At 56.6% G+C, this 18,334-nt stretch overlaps 1 protein-coding gene across 1 annotated transcript in view; it reads right to left on the minus strand.

The window, feature by feature from the left end:
• Positions 1-13,122: 13,122 nt before the first annotated feature.
• Positions 13,123-18,334, minus strand: part of Ptprn2 (protein tyrosine phosphatase, receptor type, N polypeptide 2) — a 496,397-nt gene continuing 491,185 nt past the window's right edge. Inside the window, exon 24 of the mRNA XM_005414104.1 lies at positions 13,123-14,557. Coding sequence (XP_005414161.1) covers positions 14,486-14,557 — 72 coding nt within the window. The 3' untranslated portion in view covers positions 13,123-14,485. The remainder of the gene's footprint in view (positions 14,558-18,334) is intronic.

The following is an 18,334-nucleotide window of genomic DNA, read 5'->3' on the forward strand; positions in this document are numbered from 1 at the left end:
GCTGAGCTATCTCCCCGGTCCCCTTGTAATGGTTGATGGACTGTATCAACCTGAGGAGTTTAGAAGCTTGACTAAACCAGCTGAGAAATTCTATACTCTAGCACAGCTCATTACCTAGATGTTATACGGGGAAATGAGGAAGGATGGACCGGCTTCTGCTCCTCGGAGGAGTTCCTGTGTTCGCCTTCAGCTTGGATGTTGTCTCCTGGTTTCCAGAGCAGACTCTTCGGCTTCCTCCACGGATCCTTTAGCCGTCCATTGTGCTCTTGAGCTTTCTGGCATAGGCCTTGGACTGAAACCTGGGACTTGGATCCAGAGACCAGAAAAAGAGCTGAGAGGCAGGGCGCAGAGAGCCAAGCCACCTGGGTCTCCAGTGTGCAGATAGACTTTTCGGAGTCCCCTACCCCGAGTGTCTTAGCAGGGTGGCTCCCTATCTTTTCCTTTCCTCCCCTTCCTTTTCCTCTTTACAGTAAAGTGTCTTCCTTTTGTTAAACTTTGTCCTTCTAATTTATTGGGGCTGAGTTTATGATCCTGGTGGGCTGCTTGGTGAGCGGAGTAGCATTGCTTGTCCCCCAGAGTCGACATCTCTGCTTCCCTGACCAGGAGCCAGATGTGACACAGGGGAGGAGCCCCTGTAGGGCTCAGTTGCCCGGAGCTGGATGAGCAGGACACGTGAGTCAGTCTCCGTGCTGTGCTCCCCGTCCTCAGGAGGAGCTGTGAATGCACTCGCCTCCTCTCCCACGCCCTGCCGGGCCTGCTTCTGCAAGGGCTCAGGGCACGCAGAGTTGGCATGGAACCCTAGGGCTCATGGTGAATAGAGCTGGGAAGAACCCCAGACTCAGAGTGGGCACAGCTGGCAAGGCCCTCTGGGGACTCCTGGTGGATAAGGTTGGCACAGACTCCGTGAGTTCATTGTGGATAGAGCTGGAGAGACCCCCAGGACTCACGGTGGGCAGAATTGGCAATGGCACCCAAGTGACACTGTAGAATTACTGGGGACTACAATGGCTCATGGTCGACAGAGAATGCAGGAATTCCAGGAGACAACATCCAAGCTGAAGACTAACACAGGAGCTCCTCCGAGGAGCAGAAGCCGGTCCACCCTTCCTCATTTCCCCTTATACCATCCAGGTGCAGTTTGGGCAGAGCTGGCAGGATGCTCCGGGTGTAGGGTAAGCAGAGTTCTCATGGGTGCCCAGGGTTCACTGCTAGAATTGGTGGGAGCCAGGGCTCATGGTGGGCAGAGTTAGCAGGAACCTGTAGGGCTCTTGTTGGAAGGAACCGAAGGGCTCCCATGGGCTTACCCTGGGGGCAGTTGCAGGGGATCCCAAAAGTTCAGAGGAGGCAGAATTTGCAGGAGCCCAAGCCCTCATGGTGGATAGATTTTGTTCCACCCATCAAGGCTCATGGTGAACAGTCAGCATGGACTCATAGAGCTGGCAGGGACCTAAGGGCTCACGGTAGGTTGAGTAGGCGTGGACCTCCAGAGCTTTTGAGGTGCACATTTGGCAGAGACTTCCTGCAGCCTTATGGGCACAGGTGGCAGGGACCTTTGTTATAGTTTGGAGGTTGTTTTTTTTTGGTTTTGGTTTTTTCTGGTACCGGGAATCAAACTCACAACCTCATGCTTGCCAGGCAGGCGCTGTGCCATTGAGCTAAATCCCCAGCACCATAAGTCTCATTTTTTTTTTTTTGGCTTTTATTTTAGTTTTTTTTTTTTTTTAGTTTTGAGTTTTGAGTTTTGCAAGGGGAACAATACAGGACACATAATTAATAGAATTATTTTTTAATAGTCACCCAAAGAGTCATATACAAAGACAGTGCAGGAAATATGTCCACATACTAAAGACCCAAGAATCCCGCTGAGGGCCTGGATCCCTGGCAATTTCCTGCATGAGTCCAGCTGAAGACCTAGAGCCCATAACAGTGCCCTCCATGAGTTCAACTGGAGGCCAAGAGCCCACAACATCTTATGTAGGCCTGTTTCATGGCTCTGCGCTGGGAAGGCTCCAAGATCAGTGGTGGAAGCTAGAAAGTCTGTGCCAGCGGGATGAAGTATCTGTGCTAGCAGGCTGAGGGATCTACACTGGAGCCAGGAAACAACTCTCAAAGGAAGAACCAGAGCTCCCCCATAATGTACCACAGCCATCCTCAGCAACAGCGAGGTCCCAGGCTCCTATCAGGGAAGCCAACACAACAAGCTTCTCCAGGAAGCTGAGAAGGGCACCATCTTCCCCTCTGGAGCCAGGAAGCAATGCTCAAAGTGAGGACCAGAGCTCTTCCAAAGTGAACTGCAGCCATGCCCAGAGACAACAAGGTCCCGAGCTGCTTTGACGATAAGAACAGCGAAGTTCATCAGGAAAGCCAGAATGACAAGGTCCTCCAAGAGAACTAACAGCTTCCTACAGCTTCCCAACAGCTTCCCAACAGCTTCTCTCTGCTCCCAACAGCCTCAGCTTCTTCCTCTCCAATTCTGCCTCTTGTGCTGCCAGCAACAGCCCTCAGGTGGGCCTCTTGCACCCAGCACCAGGCTGGTTCAGTTCAGCTGGGCGTTACAAGTTGACCACCACAACCCCTGATGGCTCATGGTGGGTGGGTTGGGAGCTCCCACCAGAGCTCATGGTAGACAGAGTTGTCATGGAGCCCCAGGTCTTATGGGAGGCAGAGAGACATGGACCTTTACAGCTCATGGTTGGTGGAGTTGTCAGGGACCCTGAGGATAATGGTGGGCAGAGCTGGGAGAGTTTCCCAGGGCTCATGTTAGGCAGAGTTGGTGGGGACCCCAGGAATCATGGTGAGCAGGGTTGGCAGGAACCCATAAGGGTCATGGTGGGTAGCACTGCCAGGACCTTCATAGCTCATGGTTATGTTAGCACAGACCTCTGAGGGCCCATGTTGGGTAGAGTTGGCAGGGTCCTCACCAACTCTCATTTTGGGCAGAATTGGCAGGACCTCTGGTACTCCTGGTGAGCTGAGTTGGTATTGACTACCCCCCCAGAGATTGTGGTAGAGTTGGTGGTGAACCACAGGGCTCAACAGTGGTTTTTTTTTTTGTTGTTCTTTTTTCTTTTTTCGGTATTGGGAATCGAACTCAGGACCTTGCACATGCCAGGCAGGTGCTATTCCACTAAGCTGTATTCCCAGCCCCAGGGCTCAATAGTTTTTGAGTTGGCATGGACCCACCTTCACAGGGGTAGAGTTGGTCAGGACCCACAAGGCTTATGGTAGGCAGAGTTTCAGGGACCTTAAGAGCTCATGGTAGGTAGAGTTGACATGGATCATCAGTGCTGATAATGGACACAATTGGCAGGGACCTCCCAAAATTCACGATGGGCATAGTTGACACCTAGACTTATGGTGGGTAGAATTGGGAGCACCCACAAGGGTTCATGGTGGACAGAATTGGCATGGATCCCCAGGGCTATGGTGGGTAGAGAAACATGACCCCCATAGCTTATGGGGGGTAGAGTTGGCAGGGACCCTTGAAACTCATGCTGGGCAGGGATGACAGAATTCCCAGAACTTGTCATGGCTAGAGTTGGCAAAGACCCTTTGGGCTCCTGGTGGAGAGATGATAGAGATTCACAAGGCTCAGGGAAGGCAGAGTTGGTGGGGACTCCCAGGGATTATGGTTGTTAAAATTGGCAGAGACCTTGGAGCTCATGATGGGCAAAGTTGGCAGGGGTCCACAGGGCTCATGGTGGGCAGCATTGGTAGGGACCCCCCAGGGCTAATGGCTGGTAGAGTTTGCAGCCAGGGACCTACAGAGCTCATGGTAGACAGTGTTGGTAGGGACTCCTAAAGCTCATGGTGGGCACAATTATCTGGAACCTTCAAGGTCCCATGCTGGGTAAAGTTGGAGGGAATCCCCAGTGTTCAAGATGGGCAGAGTGGCAAGGACTCCCATGGTTCATTTTGGGCAGAATTGGCAAGGGCCCCCAGGGCTTATGGTGTGCATATCTGGCAGGGACGTACAGGTCTCATGGTGGATATTTTTGAGATCTAATTGCCTCAGATCTTTCCATCTCTGAGCTGGGGATTTAGCTCAGTGGCAAAGTGCCTGCCTGGCAAGTGCAAGGTTGTGAATTCCATTCCTGGTACCGGAAGGAAAACAAACAACAACAACAACAAAAAATCTTTCCATCTCAGGACTCATCATGGGTACAGTTGGCAGAGATCCCATGGGCTTATGATGTACCAGACTGGCAGGTGTACCAAACTGGTGGGTAAACTTGGCAGTGCCTGACAGGGTTCATGGTGGACAGAGATAGTATGGACTTTCATAACTCATGGTGGGTAGAGTTAACAGGGATACCCGGGCTCATGGTTGGCAGAGTTGATATGGACCCCCAAGAATCATAGTGGTCACAGTTGGCAGGATCCACAGGGATCATGGAGGGCCCCAGTTCATGGTGGGGTAGAGTTTGCAGTGCCTTTCATGGTGCATGTTGGACAGAATTGGCATGTACACCCCAGGGCTGATGGTGGGCAGAGTTGGCATGGACCATAGGGCTAAAAGTGGGCAGGGTTGATGGGACCGCCCCAGGATCATGGTTGATAGAGTTGGTGAGGACTCTCAGGGCCTATGATGGGAAGAGCTGTCAGGGACCTATACGGCTCATGTTGGGCAGCATTGGCTGGGACACTTATGCTCATGCTGGGCAGAGTTGTCATGGGTCCCCAGGGCTCATTATGGTAGAGTTGGCTTGGATACCAAGGACTCATAGTGGGTACAGTTAGAGACCCCCAGGGTTCATGATGAGCAGAATAATTTGGGACCCTCAGGTATCATTATGGGGTGAGTTGGCAAAGACAAACACAACTCATGTTGGATAGAGTTGCTGGAGATGCCACGGCTAATTTTGATCAGATTTGGCAGGGCCCACAAAGCTTAAGATGGACTGAGTTGGCAAGTACTCCCAGACTCATTGTAGGTAGCATTGGCTGGAAGACCTACCCTCTGGGTTCATGGTGGGCAGATTGGTGAGGACCTCTAAAGTTTATGGTGAGCTGAGTTGGCTAGACCCTTGATGCTCATGGTGAGCAGAATTGGCAGGGATCTCGGGGCTCAGGGTGTGCAAAGATGGTGGGCACCCCCAGAGCTCATGGTGGACAGAAGTGAGAAGGGCCTATAAGGATCACACTTGGCACCATTGACAGGGACCCCCAAAACTCATGGTGAGCAGAGTTGACATGGAGCCCCAGGGCTCATTGTGGTAGAGTTGGCAGAGACCCCCAGAGGTCATGATGGAAACAACTGGCAGGGATCATTGAAGGCTCATGATCAGAAGAGTTGGCATGGACCCCAAGGTCTCACTGTGGGTAGAGTTGGAGGAGTCTCCCCGGATTCATGGTGGCACAGCTGCCTTGGATATCCAGATGTCTTAGTTGACAGGGTTTGTGGGGTCATAAGAGCTAATTTTTGGCAGAGTTGTCAGGATCCCCAGGGCTCTTGGTGGTACAGAGTTGGTGGGGTCCCCTAGGGTTCATGGTGGGCAGAGATGGTGGGGATCCCTAGGGCTCATGGTGGACAGAGTCCCAGAACCCTGGCATGGGCTGCAGGATTCATGGTGTGCCAAGTTGGCATGGACCCCAGGGCTCATGGTAGGTAGAGATGGTGGGGACCCCCAGGGCTCAATAGTTCCTGAGATGACAGGCCTCACAAGTCAAATGGTGGGTAGGGTTGTCATGGATATCCAGGGCTCATGGTGGGCAGAGTTGACAATGACTGACCACAGGTCATAGTGGGTAGAGTTGGCATGGACCCTAAGAGCTTGTGGGCAGAATTGGAGGAAACTACAAGTGTTCATGTGGGCAGAGTTGGCAGGGCCCCTAAGGATCATGGTGTGCTGAATTGGCCTGCAGCCCCAGGGCTCATGGTGGGCTGAGTTGGTTGACAGGGCCCCAGGCTCACATTGGGTGGGGACTGTAGGGTCCGTGGTGAGCCATGTTGGTGGGGAACCCCCTGCTCACGGTAATTAGAGTTGGCAAGGACCTCCTGGGCTTAATAGTGTCTGAGAAAGCATGAGCTCCCAGGTCTCATGATGTGTAGAATTTAATAGTTTCTCAGAAAGCATGGACTCCCAGGGTTCATGGAGGGAAGATTTGGGAGGGACCCTAAGGGCTCGTGGTGGGTAAAGTTGGCAGGGACTCCCTAAGCCTCATGGTAGATGTACTGGCAACGACTGACCAGGGATCACGGTCGATAGAGTTGGGAGTGCCCACCAGGGCTCACGGTAGACAGAGTTGGCATGGACCCCAGAGTTCATGGTAGGCAGAATTGGCAAGACCCACAGGGTCATTATTGTTACAGTTGATGGGACTCCCCGGGCTTATGATGGGTGGAGTTGATTGAGACACACAGAGCTCATGGTAGACCCCCACGGGCTCATGGTAGATAGAGCTAAAGAGTTCCCAGCAGAAAGGGAGAGACCTCTAGGTGTGTGGTCAGCAGAGCTGGCAGGGACCCCAAGGCCAATGGTGGGCCTAGCTGGTAGGGTTCCCCAGGCTTATGGTGATGAAGTTGGCAGTAACCTTGAGGTCTCATGCTGTGCAGAGTTATCAGGGTTCCCCAGGCATTGTGGTGGGGAAAGTTGGGAGGAACGCCTCAGGGTTCATGGTGAGTAGCGCTGGCAGTGCTCTTTGGGGCTCATGGTGGACAGAGTTGGCACAGTTGGCAGGTCTTATAGTGGTAGAATGGGTGGTTTCTAGACTTCTGGAGTGGTCCTCCTGTGGCCAGGCCCAGGTCCAGCCATTCCCCTCCTGTGTGTCCTGGCCATTGGCCTGCTGATACAGGGAGCTCCTCAGGCTTGGCCTCCAAAATGTGGGCAAACAGCAAGCACTGCAGAGTTGAGTCTGAATCCTTTCTAAATCTGCCCCTGGAGACATCTGCCTGGCCTAAAAACAACACTCACGTGCAGACACAGACCTTGGCGCTGGGGTGCCCTCTGTAAGCTAGGGCCATGGCTACTTGGTTTCAGGCCAGGCAGAACGGGGTGTGGGGGTGTTCAGCACATGTAGCCCTCAGGCCTGGGTCCCTTGTGCTGAGTAGACATTGGACATGTGTGTGCCTGCATGTGCAGGTGTGTGCAGTCAGGGCCCTCACAGTCCGTCTTGGTTTGTGGGAGCCTGTGCCCCCGGAGAGCGTGGCCACTCAACACCTGGCCCTTACCAGTCAGGGCCTCCTGCTAGTCTGGCTCCAGGCGGCCCTGTAGGAAACCTGCTGCCCAGGGAGCCCTCTTATCATGTGACCTGGGGGCCCAGCTGCTGCCTCCCCTATGGGAGGTTGATGGGGTTAGGGTACGGGATGTTACGTGCAGAAGAGAGCTTACTGATAGCCATGTAGGGCTGGGGAGATACACACCCAGCGCAGATACCTGCTTGGTGCTCACCGGTGCTGCGGCTGTTCTTTACGGGAGGGAGGTGAGTGCAGGCCCATGGAGCCAGAGCCTACTCCTGTGCGTAGTCACACACGGGCACTGTCACACACGGCCCAAGGATGGGCAGGGCTGTGGTCAACAGTACAAGAACGTGTGTTTGTTCTGCCAGGTGGCTAGTCATCCACTGCCTCCCCTGCAGCTGTCGGCCGGAGGAGCAATAGGATGTAGGAGGAGCACAGGCCGGCCACGGGAGGGGTGGGGGAAGGTGCAGGAGGCACGCGGGAGAGACCAGGTGTCAGCTCCCACAGCAGGCCTGGGCCTAGGGCTAGGTGCACTTACGGAGGGTGGGTGTGGCATGTGAGGTGGGGCGGGGGATAAGGGACATCCCAGGCCTGGTGGGGATCTGGTGTTCCCTGAAGGGATGGAGCAGGCCGGGCCTGAGGGCCTGGGGTGGTCCGGTGGGATGAGCACTGTGTGCTGGGCCTCAGTGAGGGCCTCTCCAGGCCACTTCCCTGGCCGTGCATCCTGGATGCACGGCCTGGACCCCGCTCTGCCTTGTGGTCTCTGGCACCCGTGCCCAGTGTGGGTGGGTGGCCCTGAGAGAACGTATTACTGTCTCTGAATGGGACTTGGGATGGCCCAGATGGAGCCGTGCCACACAGACTCATCATGGGCTGAGCTGGCCTGGAGGCTGGCAGTTTGAGCCAGGGACACGGCCATCCAGGGACCTGCAGGGCCAGCGCGGCAGCACATGAGCTCTCCTGATCCCTCGTGAGCACCACTGTTATGGGAGACCTCCCTGATACACACACAGTGGCTGAAAACGAGCAGGTAGCTCTAAAACAACCTGATCACAGGATTTCATGTGGCAGGGGCTTCCTTCGAAGGGGACATGGGGTCGGGTGGGGCAGGGTGGAGGGAGGGGAAGAGGGAGGCTGCTGTGTACAAGGTCTCCTCTTAAAATACAAGCAGGGCGAGTGGGAGAGTGAGGCGACAGGCTGTGATGTCACCTCAGGCAGATGAGGGCAGCAGCTGCCTGTGTCTCTGCATCCCGAGGCCCTCTCTTACCTTGCCCGTGCATCCCCCCGAGGCCGCCCCACCTCCAGCCACCACTGTCCTACACCAGCAGCTGTGGCAGTGCGGGGGGAGGACAGGAAGGGTCACACCCCCACACAGACTTGCAGGACACGTGAAGCCAGGTTATGCCGCAGCCGCGTGTCCCACGACTGTCTCATGACCCTCCCACGTCCCCAGGAGAGCAGGGAGCTGAACAAGAGGAAATAGCTCCTATCCAGAAAAACCCCCATGACATTTATCAGCTGCATACAACCGAGAAAAGCAGACTCCACGAACCATCTGTTTTGTCTAATAAATGGCGCAAAGTGAATGACTGAGACCAGTTTCTCAATAATACCCAAATAAAATGAAAAGCACCTATTGTTCAGGAACAAAGGTGTCATCAAATTCTAATTTTCTATTCCAATAAACATCTTTGAATTAATGCTTATTCCACTAATTATGAAGGTTTTTTTTATTAGTGTTCTACTTGATTAATAAAGCACAAGCACAGATTACACATAATACTGCTGTCAGTTCCCTACGGAGAGGGCCGGGTGGCTCCACGCATGCCCTGAAACCGGAAGTGAGAGGAGGGAGGAGGACAGGAAGATGGAAGAGGGGTGGCGTGAGAGGTTCAGAGGACGGTAAAGTCTGGTGTGCGGAAGGCGGAGGGGTGCTTGGCGCAGTGGCCCGACTGGCACTGCCCAGAAGACACATGAACAGCAGCAACGTCAACCCCACTCTCAGCAGGGCAGCCCTGGCCCAGAGCCCTGGCCCAGAGCCCTGGCGAGGCCTTGGGAGGCTTTGGAGAGAGCAGCTGCCGCAGCCCGCTACAGACCCTGTGGGCAGACGCCCGCCCACTGCCCAGCCTCGTGGAGGCTGCGCGCTCAGGCCTGAGGTGCAGGGCTGGGACCTCAGGGAGGGCGGGAACTGTGGGCTCCAGCGGAGGGGCGTGGCCAGGGGCTAAGGAGGCCGCAGAGTCCGGTGTAGGACCGTGGATGGCCAGTATTCATATAAGGCTCGGAACACGTGTGGGCGCAAGTGGGCACCTTGCAGGAAGTCCAACCCATCCCATCCCAATGCCCGGAGATCTGCAGGTCTCTCTGATGTTTTCTCCTAAAATTAGGATTGAACTCAAGTTCTTTGCACTGAGCTACATCTCCAGCCCTTGAAAAAAAATTTTTTTTTACAATTTTGAGACTGAGTCTTGGTTACTCCCTGGTTACATCCTTGGTTACCCAGGATGGGTTTAAATCTATGGCCCTCCTGCCTCAGCCGCCTAGAGGGCTGGGATTACAGGCATGTGCCACTGTGTGAAGCATCAGGTCTCATTATTCAGTAAGCACTGGTGCGTTTCTTCTTTTACTGTTTGGTAAGATCACAGCTAACCATTTTCCCCATTGTCTTAAGCAACATTCCATAAAAACAGAGCCCTGTTAGGGATCAGCCTCATGGCGTTGAAATGGTGAGTACTCAGACGCCCCCACGAGAGCTCGGCAAACCTGCCAGGAGGACCTGGTCCTCTGGGCTTCTCTCACCAGGCATCAGACACAATCGAGGGAAAGTGGGGTGGGTTAGCCATGCCCCACCCCAGCCAGGTCCTGGTCTCCACCTTGTTCCCTGGGGCCTTGGGAAAGTTCACATCTCGCTCTCCTCTGCACCCCAAGCCAGGCTATCCCTGTGCAGGGTCTCAACCCCACCCTGGCACAGGTCACTGTGTGTTCTGTCACTGTGACTGTACGGAGGGCGGTGCTTACAGACCACTGACTTCCTGAGCCCAGGCTGTGGGGGTCTGGGCCTGGCGCAGGCGCTGACGACGTCCTTGGAAGGGGAGCACATAGTGAGGGGTGGCGGAGGCCTTTTGTGGTCAGGCTGGCTCTCCATCCAAGTCAGGGTCCCACAGGGCCTCGAGCGCCATCCCCGACATCACAGCTGTGTACCCGGGCCACAGGCAGGAGCCGTTGTCCCTGGCTTCCTGCGCTGCGACCCCTTCCCGTCAGAGCCCCACTCTCCCTCCTGTGACTCCCCTGGCAGTTTCCTCCCCGAGGGGCTTTCTCAGCGCTGCCTGGACATCTCCTCCTGGGGTCTCAGCTGCACCCACCTTCTGTTCAGTCTGACACTGAGTTTCAGCTCCTGCTGTGTCGCCTGGACCTGTGTCCCCTGGGTTTTAGAGTTTTGCTCCTGCTGGGGTTCGAGTCCAGAGGACCCGCCCAGCTCCTCTCCATGTCCGGCTGTGCTCCGTGCTGTGCTCTGGCATCTGTGGGTGTAGAGCAGACGTCACCGCCTTCCTGCATCCTGGTTTGTACTGTGCTGGCTCTTAGGAGCAGCTTTCACAGGGTCCCCAAGTCCACCACGAGTCTCACCTCTGACCTTGGGAACCCATGGGGCTCTCTGGGTCTGGGTCCTGCAGCGGGACCAACTCCACACCACATTCTCCTGTAGGATGGGGATACTCTTCTTTTCTTTCTTTTAGGTACTGAGGATTGAACCCAGGGCCTTTGCACTGAGCTACACTCTCAGCTCTTTTTTGTTTTTCATTTTGAGACAGGGTCTTGCTAAGTTGCCCAGCCTGGTCTAGAATTTGCAACCCTGATCCTCCTGCCTCAGCCTCCCAGACTGCTGGAATCACAGGCATGTACCACCATCCACGGCTGGGGCTCCTGCTCAAGCAAACTCCTCTCTTTGAGGTCCCGATCATGTCCCCCACTGTCCTCTTCAGATGGAGGAATTGCATAGGTGGTTGTTTGATATAGCCATTAAAACTAAATGATATTAGCCAGGTGTAGTGGCGCACACCTGTAATCCCAGCACTCAGGAGGCTGAGGCAGGAGGATTATTGCAAGTTTGAGACCAGCCTGGGCTACAAAGTGAGCTCAGGGCCAGCCTGAACTGCATAGTGAGACCCTGTCTCAAAAAGACAAAGAAAAATTAAATGATACTAACTGACAGATTCTATCAGGGCACAGATAGTAAATACTCAAATATTATGGAGCAAGAGCTTGCTGTCCCCGTCTCCCCAGGGAAACCAACAGCAACAGGTTTTTGCAAGATAAAAAGCTTTATTGTGTGGGCAGCACCACCAGCCAGGGTCCGGGCTGAGCTCAGCTAGGGGCTTTACCGGAGGGAGAGGGGCCCTGGCGGTCAGTGCACTTGTGTGCGTGCATGTGTGCACTTGTGTGTGTGTGCGTGTGCGTGTGTGTGTTCTGAGCTTGTGGCATGGTTCTTGGTCCCTCTGCTCCGGCATTTTTGGAAAGCCACTTTGGATCCATGACGGGGTTGGCGAAAGGCCGGGGCCTCTGGGTGACAACTTCAGCTCTTGGTTACTGCGGGCACTTGTGTGAGTCCTGGCCTTGGCTGATTTTACAGCGTGGTTGTTTCCAAAGCGTCCCGACTGTTTCTGTCTCCTCTGGCAGCCTGGCACTCACTGTGCCCACGGCTTTCCCTCCGAATTCTGCCCTGGTGCCGTCCTGCTGGCACTGTTCGCCACACACGTGTCCGCACACAGGCCACCTGCTCTTTGGAGTGGCTGATGGTGTAGACGCCACACGTACGGAGAAGACAGGATGGTGCCCGAGCCCTCAAGTGTGCCTCCAGCACAGCACAAGGAAGTTCAGGACGCGGTGCTCCAGGATGGAAGGCGCCCCTCATCGCGCCGCTGTGGAGCGGATGACGTTCTGGCCTACGTCCTGTGGCCTGTGTCAAGTGCGTTCACGTGGGACACCGTTCCCCAGTCAGCACTGCAGGCTGGCCCTGGCCCAGGACACAGAGCCCTGGACAACGGGGGTGCGTGTCCTGTGGGCACATTTGGGACTGCCAGGTGCGGGGCAGGGGGCCTGTATCACTGTTTTTCTGGCCCTCAAGGGCAGCATTTTGGCGCGGATGTTTGTAGGGCTGGGGAGCAGCATTCCGGTGTGCCCGGCCTGGTGTTCAGGCCGAGCTTTGCCCTCTGTGCTGGCTCAGTGCCGCAGTGAGCTGACCGCGCCCTCTTCAGCCTGGCTAGACGCTGGCACGGCCAGACTCTGACACAGTGACTGTGCTGTGTGCCTGCGGACGCCTGGTGACAGTGAACCAGTGACATGGGTGAGCCACAGCAGCAGGGGCTCAGGGACACTGGCAGGAGGCGCTTAGAGAGGAAGTTCCCAGTGGGTCCTGGTGATGGGGCAGCTGGAAGCCCCTGCACCTGGCTCCGGGACACACACACATGGGCGGGTGCTGTTCAGGGACCTGGTGTGTGCCAGCCTGACTCCCTGGGCGTCGTTCTCACCATCCCTGGGCGAAAGAGCCAAACAGAGGAGCGGAAGGCGGAGAGGGACACGGCAGGGGCGCTGCCCTGCACCGGTGGCCTGAGACCGCCAGGGTGTGTTTCCTGGGAGGTGAGAGGGGCTGCAGGGCCGGTGTGCCACGGGCTCTGTGCGCTGGGGATGGAGGAACCCGTTCCCCGGGTCAGATCTCGGGTGCCCCACACTGCGGCTCGGCAGCAGGCGCAGCAGAGCCCGGACACTGCCTGTTGCCTTGCCTCGCCACCTTCCTGGGGCCCCCGGGGCCACCGCAGAGCCGCCTGCAGGCCCTGCCCTCCCGGGTCCAGCCACGGCCTGATTGAGCCGCTGACACGCAGGATCTTCAGGACACAGATAGATGGACGTGAGAATAATTGCTCTCTCCTCCCCAAATAAAGACCATCAGATGTGAAATCAGAAGTTTAATATGACACCATTAGATAGATTTATGTATCTCACACGGCAGGATTTCTTTTTAAAACATAAGAAGTTAGAAATTACAAGTAGGTATATGCTTCCTATATTCAGATAAATTCATTTCTATTAATTATTATTTGAATTCCAGGTAGGGAGAAATGATTTGTGGGGAGGACAGATATCAAAGCAGGTACACCACACCATTTCAGACAGTGCATCTGCACCCCTTGCCCCGCTCCGTCCCTCCCTGTCACGCCTGGCCGCAGGTGTCCCACCGAGGTGGAAGGGACAGGCGGCCGGGGGCGGGACGGGTTTTCTCCACACTCAGCCCTACAGAGGTGTCTCTGGCTTCGGCGACCCCAGTGTGCCACCCCGGATGTCGTCCCTGCGTCCACAGAAGGAGTGCGGAAATAAACCCAATGCTCAGACGTGATCTTGACAACTCTGCGTCATGCGGAACCCAGTGTTTCACTGACTGTCCTGGGAGCAGGAGGGCCTGAGTCTAGCCCGCGGAGCTAGGGCGTCTATGCCCTCCCTTCCTGGGACTGGACCTCCAAGTGTCTCCTAGGCCCACTGTGCCTCGGGACCCTTGCAGCTCGATGACCACCTACGCCTGTTCTGATGTGGCCACCTCACAGGAAAGCGTGTTAGGGCGTCTGGTTCTGCCACGCAGACATCGGTGTTCTCTCATTAACAGTGGGTCTCACCGATAACCTCATGTGAGGTCCTGGCCTTGGAAACGGCAGTGGGGAGGTCCTCACCCCAGCAAGCCCCGCTTTCTGTCCTGGGGAACCCGTGTGGCTGACCTGGCCCCGCACAGTGCTCGGGTGAGTGGGTCAGGAGGTGCTGGCAGCGACACCCGGGGAGGTTCTTTCTTACCTGGTGCAAGCTGAGGATGCTAACAACCCTGCCTGGGACTTCCCCGTGATGAGCCAGCCTCAAGGCCGATGCCACAGTCATTTCCACACCTGGTGGTCTTCATTTAGGGCCCTCTGGCTTCCCAGGTGTCTTCCTGCCCTCCTCCTCCCCTTTGGCAAGCTGCGCCCATAGCCCGCTCCTCCGAGTCCGTGCTGAAGGTGCTAACTACCATGTTGCCGGCAGGGCAGGATTTGCGTTAAGAAAGTCAACGTGTGCGTTAGGAAAAATAATCGCCTCAAAAATGTGAAAATGAATGAACTGATTCTCCCCCTCCCTCCAGTTGGATGTTGCTGCAAGCCCCCCTCAGTGAAACAAAAGTGCACATTTTCAGGGGTGAACGGTACCAACTACGGCAGCCTAAGGACCCTATCGCTAGTGGTCACGATGGGAGACACGGGCGGACTCGTGGCGTGGTCCCGGAAGCTGTGGTGGTGCCTACTGAGGCAGGGCCCTCAGGATGGCGTTGACCTCCTCGGCCACAGCTGTCAGCGCAAACTCAAACTGCTCCTGCCGGGGACACAAAGACAGGAGACGTGAGTGAGGCTTTGGCTGGTGAGCTGCTCTGCAGAGAAGCCGGGCAGGAGAGGAACCAGGGCTCTCTGGTGACAGACCGGCTGGGCGTGGAGGGCACGGGCTTCTGGGTGGGACACGTTGTCTCCAGAGCTGGGCAGGGAGCAGTGTGTCCAGGCCTACCAGGGGCTCCCATGCCCCGCTGGGGCATGAAGTCCTAGGGTCAGAAGGCTGAGCTTAGGACTCCTCACCCCAGACCCTCCTTCCTGGGATGGAAGGCGAGGTGGGGCACACAGCGCCAGGACTGTCGCAGTCCTAGCCACGCTGGGCTTGTCCTGTCCACAGGTGTGCAGAGGCGTGGTGTCGTCATAGTTTGGGAAGCCACCTGCCCCTGCAGCCTTCCTAACTGAGGACGTGAGGCAGCACACCTGCCTGGGGCAGGGCATGAACACGCACACGTGACCTGTCTAGCACAGGGCCAGCCCTGGTCACCCTGGCGCCAGGACTGCAGGCTTCTTAAAGGGATGAGAACCAAGTGTACTCGGTCTCCACACAAAGTTGAGGTGGACACCACCATTCCCGGCTCCACAGTCTCCCCTGGCCACCTCTGGGCTTGCAGCACAGAGCTCCAGGGAGACACCGGGCACTTGCTGGTCAGGCAGAGGAGTCACAGGTACCATGGACCTCGCATGCGTTGCCTGGCCAGCTGGCGTGATGAAGTGCTGCCCCAGCAGTGGACAGAGCTGTTCCTCTGTAATCCCTGTGGGAGCGCTGATGTGGTCTGGGGCCAGCCTCTGTCCTGCCACGGTCATGGTGGTGACCCTCAGTGATCTAGGGCCACGTCTGGAGTGGTGTTATCTGAGCTGGTTACCTGGATGGGCCCCCAGGAACTGGGGAGAGGACCAGCGTTTGAGTGTGAAGTGTGCTTGTGAGAGGAACTCATGCCAAGGGAAACCCGAAAATGATGGCAGAAGCTGCACTTGAGGACTAGGCCCTGGTCGTGGTGGGTGACAGACACTGGTTTGCATGGGAGCCGGACCTTAGCACCTGTGCTCTCCGGTACCACGACTGGGGGACTCCACTCTCTTGGTGGAGAGGGGTTAGAAGCAGAGCAGAGATGTGCTGGGTCAGGGGCCTGAGCCCAGTGGGTGGGTGTCCAGCTGCCACCTGTGTCCTCGCTGGGCAGGGAGCAGGTCATGACTGTGGACACGCATGTGGGCCCAGCCACCAGGCCGTGGCTCTCACACTCACCCACACGCACACTCATAGATGCACTCTTACACCCAAGTTCCATCCTGGCAGGCGTGGCAGCCTTCCTCCCTGCCCGGGGGGTGGGGGGTGAGCTAGTTCTTGGCTTTACCTCCAGAATGACAAGGGTCATGGAGGAATGCTGGTGCAGGAAGGAAGCCCCCCACTGAGGGCACCCCGCCACTGAGGTGCCACGGTGATGCCCCGTGGAGCTGCTCCCTCCCTGCAGCGAGTGTGCCCCCACCCTCACCGCAGGGCCCGTGGTGACAGCTCCTGGGGCACCTGGTCTCCGGCCCTGGCACTGCCCTCGATCTCCCAGATGTCCTGTTCATCCTTGGAGGTGACTGGGGCTTGTACTGTCGGGGGATGTTTGTTAGATGTCTGTGGTTCCTGAGCCTATCCTGCTAATGCAGTGTGTCACCAGGAGGTGACACGGCCCAGGTCCGTGGTCACATGCTCCCCACATCGAGAGGCATCGACTCCTGGGCGGACGAAGCCTCCGGCCTGTGAGAGCGTGCTCAGCCACAGTTTCCTCCACTGTCTCTCTCTCTGGGAAGAGCTGACCTGAGGTTCTGCAGCCTCATGGGTGGTGCTGGCACGGTGGTCACCAGTGAGGGGTGGTGGTGACGTCTGTGTAGTTCAGGTCCCAGGAGCTAGACCGATGCACACACCTCGGCGTGCTCTGCTCCCGATGGGGGGCAGTGGGGGCCCTGCGGACCCCTCAGAGAGCAGGCCCTGCGCGAGGCGCTGGTGTCTGGTCTGCCGCAGTGCCAGGCTGAGCAGGCTCGTCTTGCCCCGCCCGATGCTGGTCGAGGGTCCACGCCTAGGAGATGGTGGACAAGGCTCCTCTGCCCTTGCCGTGTCCCTCCAGTCAGCCGTTCAAGTCTGACCGAGGCCCTGCCTTTGGCTGCAGCCTGGACACAGCAGACCTACTTGGATGTGGGTTCCTCCGTCCGTCCTTCGCTCTGGCTTTTGGTCTTTGTCTGGAGGATGCTCCTTTTGATCCCAGTTGCCCTTTGCCAGTTGGACATGCTCAGCCTTGACCCTGGGAGGAACTGCCTCTGTCCCTCCTAAAGACACCACCTTCGGGTGCCTCCTCCATAGCCTGTCTCAACTCTGTCTCCAGGTTTATCTCAAGCCAAGATGGCCCATCTCTCTCTGCAGTATGGCTGGGCCAGGTTACAAGGCTCTCTTTGGCCCAAACGTGGTTGGTCAATTTCCAGACCCTCTCTGACCTTGACTGCTTTCTCCAGAGTCCAGACAAGTGGGGCGGGGTCCTGCGATCAGGCCTTTCCACCTTCCCTCAATGCATTCTGCTCCCCTCTCACCAGATGATAACTCCCCCTCCCCAAGGCCAGCCTTCAACCCCAGACCGCCTCACAAAAAAACTCCCACCCCACAAACCTCTTCCTCTTCAGCCCTCATCCCTTCCTCGCTGCCCCGGACCCGGACTTCCTCCCACCCTGAGGAGCCTGAGGAGCCTCCGTGCCCCTCCACCCTTTGCACCCCAGTTCTTCTCATCAAACCCCTCCCGTTACACTGTGGGGTCCACTTCTCTCCCTCACTATCTTCACGTCTTCCTCACCACCGCTCTCCCCCGATGGGGGGCAACACGTTTGGACGACGGTCAGCCATGCAGCTGATGAGGCACAGACCCAAAACAACCACAAAGACCCTGGGCAATGGCTCCTCCTAGACAGGACCCTAGACAGAGCCATAGGCTGCTCCACAGAGACTGAAGAAAAGGCCAAGACTTTTTCCGGTACAGTCTCACCAGTCTAAGCAGGACCCCCATGAGGTCCATCGACTTTTGACAAAATCCAGAAAAAAATCTGTCCTACTCCCCGAAAGCCAGCTCAGTTTATGGCCCGACTCACAGAGACGCTAAAAGCCAAGCCCACTTTTTCTCAAGATGATTTCATTTCCCGGGCAGTCCCTGACATCAGGACAGAGCTCAGAAGGTTCAAGGATGGTCCTCAAACCCTGCGGCCAATCTCATGCCCACTGCTTTCTGGTCTACTGAAACTGAGAACCTGAGAGAGGGCTCCAGAAAAGACCCCCACAAACCTGCCTCCGCTTCTCACGTCAACACTCCAGCCAGGACAACTGCCCAAGCAGAACCTGAACCCCGGGGCCTTGCTTTAGTGGGACAAAACAGGGCACTGGGCAAAGCAATGCCCAAGTTTACGGCCCCGAGTAAATCCTGTCCCCTATGCGGCTTAGAGGGCCCCCAGAAGCCGGCCCGTTCCTGCCCCACCATGGCATGGGGCCGTCCACTCCCTCAGCCTGACCTGACGGGACCTGTCTTCCCGCTGATGGCCGGTGGGGCCTGCAGCCCTTGCACCCGAGCCAGGACACACAAGGGCCCAGGGGGAGCCTTCTGGTCGAGGGGCGTCTGTCTCCCTGCTCCTCACGTGGGGACCACTTCCCGATCTTCATCAACCTGGAACCTGCAGTTACGTCTCCAGGACCTGCAGTGGGAGCTGACGGCCAGTCTTCTCACTCCTACATGACAGCACCCTTAAA

The sequence above is a fragment of the Chinchilla lanigera genome, unplaced genomic scaffold (assembly GCF_000276665.1).
Source record: "Chinchilla lanigera isolate Chin_1 unplaced genomic scaffold, ChiLan1.0 scaffold00178, whole genome shotgun sequence".
Lineage (NCBI taxonomy): Eukaryota > Metazoa > Chordata > Mammalia > Rodentia > Chinchillidae > Chinchilla > Chinchilla lanigera.